Below are 11,141 nucleotides of genomic sequence, written 5' to 3'. Positions count from 1 at the left end.
GGTGTGTGGAGTCCAGGTCCTGCGCCGTCTTCACGGTCCTCGGTGTGTGGAGTCCATTGTCGTGGCTGTTGTGTCGATCCATCTTACGGAAAGTTTCCCTCATTTTCACTGACCTGCACCCCACCAACCACGATGTCCTTTCCTATCGATTGGCCTTTCCTAATAACGTGTCCAAAATAAGTGAGACGAATCTCACCACCCTCGCTTCTAAGGAGCATTCTGGTTGTATTTTTTCTAAGACTGATTTGCTTGTTCTTTTGGAAGTCCGCGGTATGTAGTCAGCATGCTTCACCAGCACCGCAGCTCTAATGCGTCAGCTCTGCCTTACTTTTTCCTTGTCCAACGCCAAGTTCCTTCCCGCTCCAAGCCCAGCGATGACCAGCCCCACGTTTGTGCAGACGTGGGGCCGGGCTGGGGTCGGAATCCCCTCCCAACTCACGGCTGTGCGCTGCTGCCTGGCATTTTCAAGGATGTTTAAACCCCGCTAGTTGCTACTTAGCAGATGCCCCACTGATCTGAAAACTCTAACGGGCTTTCAGCTTGCAGATATTTAAAACACGGCAGACGGGCTCTCGGCCCACGTCCCCTGCTGGCCGACTGCAGTGTCAGACCCTCCGATGCATCTTTGAGAGGTGCTGGCGCAACTGAAAAGCCATTTGCCACCCCAGATGCTACGCTCGAGCGGCTAACAAGGCCCCCCAGCTGCTGCTGGGGGCTCTCGGCCAAGGCCGCCCCCAGTGCCCGCTGACTTACTCACTCGGTTGTGCTGTACGTGGGGGAACACTTCCCAAGGGCGCAGGGTCTGGGGCGCCTCATCCTCCCCCAACCTCAAGGCCGTCTCGCTGCCGCCAGCACAGGTGGAGGAGGAAGATGCTGGGAAGGCCATTTCCTAATCCAATTGAGGCCCTCCAGGCTTCGTCAGTGGGCTCCGGACAGCCGGGTTGGTGCCAGCCCTGCAGCCCGGCCGGGAGCAGACAGGATATGGCTTCTGAGGGGCTGTTTACCAAGTTCAGTTCAGACAGCAGCCTCTGGCTCCTGCAGCTTCCACCTACAGGGCTGCACAGGCTGGGGGTGGGGGGGAGAGGGTCTGGAGACCAGAGGGCAGCTGCAAGTCCCTGACATGGTCCCTGCCCCTGGCTGTCTTGGGGACCTTCCCACCTGGTGCTTCCAATCAGAAACATCCCCCACAGTGCATGCCCCCCACCAGTGCCTGCCCCCGACAGTCCCTGCCCCCACCAGTGCCTGCCCTCTCACAGTCCCTGCCCCCCCACAGTCCCTGCCCCCACCAGTGCCTGCCCCCCCCCACAGTCCCTGTCCCCGCCAGTGCCTGCCCCCCCACAGTCCCTGCCCCCACGAGGCAAGCCTGGGCTCTGTCCATGGTGCTGAATGGCCCGGGCTCCCTGGGGACTCAGGCATTCTCCTGAATCTGAGGCTCTGGTGGCTCTGGGCCATCCTCTCCCAGAAATTCTGAACCAGAAGAAGAGCACGGGTGCAGGGTGGAGAAGAGGGTCACAGGAAGGAGAGAGAAGTGACAGAGGCTGCTGCAGAGGTGCAGCCCCTGAGAGATTGCCAGTGAGTCGTGGCCTTGGAACTAGACGCTGGTCTCAAAACTTTGCATCTTCTCAAAGAACCACACCCCCACCCCTGGGATCTGTGGGCAGGGAACACACCCAGCACAGCTTCACTGTGCCCTCATCGGGCTCATGGTCCACACTCAATAAATACGTGTTTCTACACCTGCGCTCTCCCCACTGTAGGACTGCCCTGTGATGAGGGAAGTGAGAGCTCGGGGCAGACTGCCTGGGTGCAGGGCCGTTCACTCTGCGGGACTTGGTTTTCTCATCCGTAAAGTGAGGGAAACAATTGTTTCGACCTCGTAGATTTGACATGAACATTCAACCGGATGATACACGTGAAGTAATGAGCGTGGTGTAGGCTCTTGGAAAGCATTGCAATGGTTAGCTATGGAGTATAATATCAACTGTTGTTAGGTACTGTCCAGTTGGGTTTGACTTGTGGTGACCTTACCTGTAACAGGACGACATGTTGCCTGGTCCTGCCCCGTCTTCATGATCTTTGGTATGTTTGAGTTCACTGTTAGGGCCATTGTGTCAATCTGTCTCACTGAGGTTCCCCTCATTTTCGCTGACCCCCTACGTTACCAACCATGAGGTTCTTCTCCAGCTATAGGTCTTTCCTAACGCCTCCAAAGTAAGGGAGCCGGAGTCTTGCCATCCTCGCTTCTGTTCTGAGGAACAAGGAATATCAACTAGCAAGTGGAAATTAGAGGGATTCCAAACATTGTTTTTTTATATTGAGCAAAAATTTACATCTTCGAGCTCTCTAGTGGTAGACTACTTTGTGAAGGGCTGAGTCTGCTGTTGCTGGGAGCAGCCAAGCCTGAAGCTGCACAAGGCGTATCTAATCCCTCCTCCCCATGATAGCCTTTTAAAGATGGCCTGCATACCCCTCCTGGTTAAATATCCCCTCCTATCTCCTGCTCCTCACAAGGTCCCTTTCCTCCAGGAGTCAGCCTCTCCCATGAAGTGAGGGGCAGCTCAGAAAAGAGGACAGTTCCCCAGGGAGGCGCAAGGGTCCAGGCCATGTGGCTCCCCCATGGAGCACATGCTCAGGAGCACACACTCAGCACACACTCAGGAGCACACACTTAGCACAAACACAGGAGCATGCACTCAGCAGCACACACTCAACAGCACACACTCAGGAGCACACACTCAGCAGCACACACTCAGGAGCACACACTCAGGAACATACACTCAAGAGCACACACTCAGCACACACTCAGAGCACACGCTCAGGAACACACGCTCAGCACACACTCAGGAGCACACACTCAGCACACAATCAGGAGCAAACACTCAGGAACACGCTCAGGAGCACATGCTCCACACACACTCAGGAGCACACACTTAGCACACACACAGGAGCACACACTCAGAACACACGCTCAGGAGCACACAATCAGCACGCACTCAGGAGCACACAGGAGCACACACTTAGCATACACACAGGAGCACACGCTGAGGAACACATGCTCAGGAGCACACACTCAGCACACACTCAGGAGCACACACTTAGTACACACACAGGAGCACACACTCAGGAGCACACACTCATCACACACTCAGGAGCACACACTCAGGAGCACACACTTAGCATACACACAGGAGCACACACTGAGGAATACATGCTCAGGAGCACAGGCTTAGGAGCACACGCTCAGCACACACTCAAGAACACACGCTCAGGAGCACACACTCAGGAACACACTCAGGACACACTCAGCACACACTCAGCACGCACACAGGAGCACACACTCAGGAGAGACCACCAAGTGGCTCTCGTCACTCCTTTTGTGCAACAGCTACTTCATGTGGCTCAAGATTCAAGAGATCACTCCTGAGACGGGGAGGGGAGCCGTTGTCTAGGAAGCTGAGCTCCTGTGTGTGGTGATGGTTGTATAATGTGAGTGGTGTCACTGAATCACACATGTGAAAAGCGTTGAATTGGCAAATGTCATGTTATCTATAGTGCTGCAACAACTTAAAAAAGGGGGATGTACTCTGAGACTCCCTCAGGTACCCAGCCCTCTCCCGTCCACCCACATTGGCCCAGAGGTTCGGTTTCTCTCTGACACTCTCCTGGGCTTAGGACAGAGAGGACGCAGCTCTGTCCCCTGGCTGTCAGGACACAGGCAAGCGCTACAGCCCGCCTTCCTCCGTCGTCAGCCCTCATCTCGGCCCCCCCGCCAGCCTCGTGCTCACGAGCACCCCATGGTGTGAATGGCAGGACCGGAGTTTCCCAAACGTCTGCTTTTCCAAGCCAGGCTGTGCCAAATCGCAGTGACATACGGCACTCCTGGAATTAAAGGCATCGCAACCCTGGCCTTGCAGAGAAGGGGGGCGGAGGATTGAGGGAAACCCCGAGTTTGCTCCGTATCGGCCTCTGCTGGCATTGAGGAGGTTCTGTTCCGGCTGGAGTCTGTCCGGTCCGGTGGTTGTTGTTAGGTGCCATCAAGTCGTTCCGACTCATAGGGACCCTACAGGACAGAGTAGGACTGCCCCATAGGGTTTCCAAGGGGTGGCTGGTGGATTCGAACTGCGGACCTTTTGGTTGGCAGCCACATCCGATAGGGGGAGTTAAAAGAAGGTCGGCTCTGAGCCTTAGTCTGGTGGGGGGCTGGTCGTCTACTCTAGCTGGTGGTCCCCTGCCAGGATAGCCCGGTGGGTCCCTGAAGGGTTGGAGAGGGCTTGCACCCGATGCATTTTCTCCGCCTTGCCCCTCGGCAGCAGCCTCAGGAGCTGCCGTTAGAAACACCAGGCTTTGCAAACCTGCCAAGTAATGTTTTACACCTTCCCAGGCGGGCAGCTTGGCTGTGGACCGTGAAGACGTGCAAGTCCGGGGGCTGTCCTTTATCTAAGCACAGTGGGATTGATTGTCAAGAGAAAGTCCCCAGGTACAAAACAATTGGAGCCCTGGTGGCACAGTGCTTAAAGCGCTCAGCTGCGAACTGAAAGGTTCGTGGTTCAAACCCACCAGCTGCTCCACGGGAGAAAGATGTGACGGACTGCTCCCATAAAGATGACAGCCTAGGAGACCCTACAGGGCAGTTCTACTCTGTCCTATAGGGTCACTATGAGTCGGAATGGACTCCATGGCAATGGGTTTGGTTTTGGGGTTTGTTTGTTTGTTTTTTACAAAACAAACGACTATTCTTCAGAAGGTGGGCTGGGGGCTCTGAGCATTTAAGGGGGGAGAAAGGGTAATGGTGAGTCTCCCGTGGGGCTGGCTGGAGGTTCAGGGGAGGAGAGCAGACTGTCTGCTCCCAAGTGGGGCCAGCAGCAAGTTCCTGGGACCCCCTGCCCTTCCCTGCTGGGACCCCCCAGCCTCCTGGGGGATGGAGGTGCCCCCAGTGAGGAGGGAGCCCCCCTTCCCTGGGGCCCCCGGGTACTCTCTCCATCACTCATCTCAGCTCCTCCTCCAGGCAGACCCTTCACCCGGAACTTTCCCCTTGCCAGCTGCCCCTAGACTCACCCTTCTTCATTGTTTCCCTCTCTCACTCTACCTCATTTCTCCTCCCAAAATCACCAGTGCCTGGAGAGCAGAGCTCAAGCCCTGTCTTGTCTCAGTCCTGTCTCCAGCTGCAGCCCCCAGAGCCTCCCCTCCAGCTTCCCAGGGCAAGCCCTGCCCCCTACGACCTGTTTCCTTTGCCTCTTGCCTGCCCCTCAAAATTAACCCTGGCAACTGTTGAGTATGTACCCTGCTATAGAAAAAAACAGTGTTGAAAAGCAAAATGTCACCTTGAAGACTAAGGTGCGCCTGACCCAAGCCATGGTGTTTCCAATCACCTCATATGCATGCAAAAGCTGGACAATGAATAAGGAAGACCAAAGGAGAATTGACGCCTTTGAATTATGGTGTTGGCGAAGAATACTGAATAGACCAGGCACTGCCAGAAGAACGAACAAATCTGCCTTGAAAGAAGTACAATCAGTATGCTCCTTAGAAGCAAGGATGGCAAGACTACGTCTCACATACTTTGGACATGTTATCAGGAGGGATCAGTTCCTGGAGAAGGACATCATGCTTGATAAAGTAGAAGGTCATTGAAAAAGAGGAAGATCCTCAACGAGACGGATTGACACAGTGGCTGCAACAATGTGCTCAAGCATAAAAACGATTGTGAGGATGGCGCAGGACTGGGCAGTGTTTCATTCCGTTGTACACAGGGTCTCTGTGAGTCGGAACTGACTCGATGTCCCCTAACAACAACAGAAAAAAACAAAACAAAAAGAGTTGCCTTTGAGTCAATTACAACTCGTGGAGACCCCCTGAGACAGCAGAGCTGCCCCATAGTGTTTTCTAGGCTGTAATCTTTATGGGAGCAGATTGCCAGGCCTTTCTTCTGTGGAGCCACTGGGTGGGTTTGAACCACAAACCTTTAGGTTGGTAGTCAAGCACAAACCATTGTCTATAGGCACTGAGCTAAGTATCGTGTTATCCGCATCTTAGAATGAGAACGCTGAGGCTGGGAGGCGGCCCTCGACCTGTTCTGGGTCACATGGCCAGCAAGTGGACCAGCGGGGCCCCTGAGCACTCTGCGACTCCCCGGGGCCCTGCCAGTGCACCGAGTTCTTAGCTCAGGTACAGAGCTGCAGGTCCACAGAGTCCTACCCGAGAGTGGAAGAGCTGGAGCCGGGGAGCAGGACGCCCTGGGGAGGCTTCCTCGGCCGGGAGGATGGCACGTCCTTGGCCAGGGCCTTCAGCTCAGATACCTTGACTCCCCACAGTCCTGCAAGCGGAGGGCTTCTGTCTCGGTTATCTAGTGCTGCTATAGCAGAAATACCACAGGTGGGTGGCTTTAACAAAGAGAAGTTTACTCTCTCCCAGTCTAGTAGGCTACGAGTCCAAATTCAAGGTGTCGGCTCCAGGGGAAGGCTTTCTCTCTCTTTCGGCTCTGGAGGAAGGTCCTTGTCATCAATCTTCCCTTGATCTAGGAGCTTCGCACAGGGAACTCAGGTCCAAAGGACATGCTCTGCTCCCACAGCTGCTTTCTTGGTGGTATGAGGTCCCCATGTCTCCTCTTTTTCTCTTTTATAGCTTTTATAGCTCAAAAGAGATTGGTTTAAAACACAACTTAATCTCGTAGATCTCATCAACATAACTGCTGCTAATTCGTCTCATTAACATCATAGTAATAGGATTAACAATACATAGGAAACTCAGTAAATCACATCAGATGACAAAATGGTGGACAATCACACAATACTGGGAATCATAGCCTAGCCAAATTGAGACAAATATTTTGGGGGGACATAATTCAATCCATGACAGCTTCCTACCAACAGACCCAGCTCTGAGCCCTTGGCCAGAGAAGCCGTCCAGAGCTACCCAGCTGGCTCCCGGGTGGGGCACCCCGCCCCTTCGCTCAGAACCCTGTCCTCCAACATGTCCACACGACCCTGGGGTTTGTAGGCGGAAGATTAAGGCAACAGCAGCCAACGGCCAACCAGCATTCTGGGAGGATGAGCGCAGGGTGGGTGCCTCCACCGCGGCCAAGCCCCCGGCACGAGGGGGCGAGGCTCCTAGAATGCCCTGCTGGGTGGATGGGAGGTGAGGCTCAGAGCTGCCCCCACAGTGAGGAAGCACATCCCAGGGTATCTGGGCCTGGATGGGACGGCTGGCCCCGTCCTGCTGCAGGCGGCAGGCACAGGGGCGTGGGGGCCGTGTTGGACACAGACCGGGCCCAGCTCGTGGGCACGTGGTTATCTGCCCCTGCCACCACCCCAGGTGCAGCTCAGGGGCCAGGAGGGAAGGAAGGACCCAGGCTCTTCCGAGGAGCTTGCAGTCACTATCAGGGGTCCCCCAGTGTATACTGAGCACTCCGTGTGCTGGACACCCAGGACACCGAGGTTAGCAGGGCGACATGGACCTGCCCTCGGCCGTCGAGTCCCTGGCCAACAGCGGACAAGAAATAAACACCGGGAAGAGCCAGCCGAAGGAGGCGCTCTGACAGAAACAACAGGGTGGCCGGGGGCCCCTCAGGAGGCGGCGCTCAGCAGGGGGAGGAGCCCCCCGGGGTGGTGGTGTTGCAGGAACAGCAGCCCAGATCTGGAGGGCACAGCCGGGCACAGGCGCGGAGGTGGGAAGAGGCTCAACGGGTCCAAGGTCAGCATGTGGCTGCTTGGCCGAGGTGGTGAGCCATGGGCCAGGGGCAGCCGGGGCCTCCAGGCCCAGGTGGGAGACCCGAGGAAGGGTCAGCAGGGAGGGAGGCTGACTCCCGGGGCCCCTCCCTGCCCCGCCCCTCGGCTCACCAGGCCCGGGCCCCGCCCCTCAGCTCACCAGGCCCCGGCCCCGCCCCTCGGCTCACCAGGCCCGGGCCCCGCCCCTCAGCTCACCAGGCCCCGGCCCCGCCCCTCGGCTCACCAGGCCCCGGCCCCGCCCCTCGGCTCACCAGGCCCGGGCCCCGCCCCTCAGCTCACCAGGCCCCGGCCCCGCCCCTCGGCTCACCAGGCCCGGGCCCCGCCCCTCGGCTCACCAGGCCCGGGCCCCGCCCCTCAGCTCACCAGGCCCCGGCCCCGCCCCTCGGCTCACCAGGCCCCGGCCCCGCCCCTCGGCTCACCAGGCCCCGGCCCCGCCCCTCGGCTCACCAGGCCCCGGCCCCGCCAGCCCATCACCCCTCCCTTCAGAATCCATTCTGGGGCTCAGAAGGCCCGCCCTGTGGGGAGTGGCTGGGGAGCCTCTGGCCAGACTCCACAGCTGCCAGCCACCCGTGCTGGGCCCCCAGAGGTAGCTATTTTCGCTGCCTGTGCTCAGGAGAGGTGTGGTATTTTAAATGTTTTGACTTTTAAAATCTATGTTGGATACATTCGCTCTGTTTACATTAGGCCGTCTGCGGTGACCCACGGGAAATGGTTTTGTCTCCCGAGGTTGGGCCTGGCGGCCCCCAGGACCCCAAGGCCTTCCCGGGAGTGGAGGGGGACTTCTCACCTGCCCTTGGCCACACCAGCACTCTGTGCTTCTGCTTCCCCAACACAGAAAGCAGCCGAGACGAGCAGGGCGAAGGGCGGACCCCTAAGCCTCGAGAGGCTCAGGGGCCAGACAGAGCCGTGTCTGGGGTCGGTTCCCAGAGGCCGACAGAGCGGTTGGCACTAAGGCCAGCTGGTGCAGGATGGCTCTCCCCCCAGGGGTGGGACCAACCCTTCTCCGTGTGTTTGACCCCATGTCTGTTTAGCGATGCTGTAATGGGACCTGAAGGTGAGCACAGGCCGCGGAGTCCTCCTGAGCCAAGTCTGGGGCCAGGCCTTCCCTCCTCGGAGCTGTCGGGGCCACAGGCACGACCTCCAGAGGCACAGCCCCAGCCAGTCTCCGAGAAGAGGCAGGCATGGTCAGACAGACAGACGGGTGGATGCCCGGAGCCCCAGGGAGCGAACCTGCTGACTTTCTGGATCCAGAAACCCCTGGCCACAGAAGCCTCCATCACTGCCCTGGTTCTCCATGGCCACTGCCCCCTGTCCCAGGGTTCCCCAACCCTCTGGGCCCCTGCCCTGCCATGAGGTGTGTCGGCCACGGACAATTTCCTTCCTGCTCAAAGGAGGAAGGTGGGTGTCTGTGCCCAGTGCCTCTGCGTGGGCTCGGGACAGGTTACTGAGCCTCTGTGCCTTGGTTTCCCCATCTATAAAAGCGGAGCACTAGTGCGTGCTTCAGGGGGTGGCTCTAGACTGAGGAGGGGAGAGACACAGGGGCCAGCATGTGAGAACAGCGGTGTGTGTCTGCCAGGCTGCCACTGGGTCTTCCTCACGGGGACAATCGTAACCATGGTGGTCCAGATGAAGCCTCACCCACAGGACCCACAGCTCTGCTCGCGGGCCCAGGGCAGACCAGGGTGTGGAGACATCGAGGACAGTGGCCTGGGGCCCAGCCCAGGGAGCTCCAAGTGCGGGTCCCCCAGAACCTCCTATTAAAAGTGCCACCGCTGCCACCACCGAGCCACCGAGCCAGAGCGGGCAGCTTCTCCAAACAACCAAAAGCCTCTTTGCATCTGAAATTCAAAATGAGCCTTAAGAGCAGCTTAGCAGACGTGGAAACAGCAGCCGTCATTGCTCAGTCTCAAGAATGCACACTACAAGTGCTAAGAAGCCAGAAACGTCAAAACATTGTAGGCAAGACAGCGTTTAAGAGGACACGCTCTGGGTGGCTGTGAGCCCCTCGGCTGTCACCACTGCCTGGGGTGGAGGCCCATGGGGGCAGCTTAGGGGGACCAGCTCTCCCTCTGCCCGCTAGCCCCCCACTGCTCACCTGGCCACTGAGGAAGCCTCGCTCCTGTCTTGGGAAGCCAGGCAGCCCCCCTCCCCAACACAGCCACGGCTGCCCTGGCTCAGCAAGTGTCTGCAAAGGCAACCACAGCCTGCTGTATCCAAGGAGCTGGGCAAGAGCCTTGGCCTCCCTGAGACTCAGTTTCCCTCGTACAGGATGGGTTAGCAATTAGGTTAGAGGTTGTGATGTGCAGAAAGCAGCCCCCAGGTGCTGACAAGAGGGGCCCCCACCTTTGCATGCTCTGAGAGGCAGTTGGGGTGGAGCTGGAGGCAGGCTGTGCTTTTAGCATCGACACTGAACTGCTGGCATACAGGCTCAAAGGCCCTGGGCTCAGCCGTCCTGCTCGAGAGGGTGAAGGGGGAGCGGCCACACACTCGGGGCAGCATTTGTGGGCTTGCTGTGCCAGACCTGGGTGCTTAGAGCCCCTGGTCCTTCCCCATGGCCAGGACACCCTGAGTATGTGTTCCACCCCACACTCCACACCATATTCAGGCAGACCCTGTGCAGAGGGGCTCCCCGAGGTAGCTGGAGTCTGCGACCCTCTTCTGGGAAGGAGTGGGGACAGGTGGAGCTTGTGGTGTGGAGATGGGTGGCAGGTAGCCCAGATAGAAGGATGCTCCTGTGCTTGCATTGACTGAGCACCCCCACATCCAGACCCTGAGCCCCAGCCAGGATGCCAGGTGCCCAGGTCTGATTTGAAGGGTGACATCTCCCTTGTAGGAGCCCAGACTGGCACAGTGGGAGGTCTGACAGCCACCCTTTCTCCTGCAGGTCAACACCTTCGTCTCCTTCGTATTCCCCATGGTGATCATCTCGGTCCTGAACACCATCATTGCCAACAAGCTGACTGTCATGGTGCGCCAGGCAGCCGAGCAGGACCAGGTCTACACCGTCGGGGGCCAGCAAACCACATTCAGCATGTCGATCGAGCCTGGCAGGGTGCAGGCCCTGAGGCATGGCGCCCGGGTCTTACGTACGTAACCTCTGGGTCCTCCTGGGGGCGGGCAGCAGCCTAGGGTCACCAAAGGCAGAGCTTCAAAGACATGGGGATGAAGGACGTTGAAGCTAAGACCCAGGAGTTCTTGCTCCAGTCAGGGTCGTGGTGCTGCTTTTCAGCTCCATCCATCCCTTCACCCATCCATCTACCCATCCATCCATCCATCCATCCATCTCTTTACCCATCCATCTACCCATCCATCCATCCATCCATCCATCTCTTTACCCATCCATCTACCCATCCATCCATCTACCCATCCACCCACCCATCCATCCACCCATCCATCCACCCATCCATCCACCCACCC

At 57.9% G+C, this 11,141-nt stretch overlaps 1 protein-coding gene across 1 annotated transcript in view; it reads left to right on the top strand.

Moving 5' to 3' along the window:
- NTSR1 (neurotensin receptor 1) overlaps positions 1-11,141 on the top strand; it is a 48,717-nt gene that overhangs the window by 29,402 nt on the left and 8,174 nt on the right. Inside the window, exon 2 of the mRNA XM_004370192.1 lies at positions 10,609-10,810. Within this exon, the coding sequence (XP_004370249.1) occupies positions 10,609-10,810 (202 nt within the window). The remainder of the gene's footprint in view (positions 1-10,608; positions 10,811-11,141) is intronic.

Source organism: Trichechus manatus, unplaced genomic scaffold, assembly GCF_000243295.1.
Source record: "Trichechus manatus latirostris isolate Lorelei unplaced genomic scaffold, TriManLat1.0 scaffold00008, whole genome shotgun sequence".
NCBI lineage: Eukaryota > Metazoa > Chordata > Mammalia > Sirenia > Trichechidae > Trichechus > Trichechus manatus.
The sequence above is the reverse complement of the archived record's forward strand: the minus strand, read 5'-3'. Positions and strand labels throughout refer to the sequence as shown.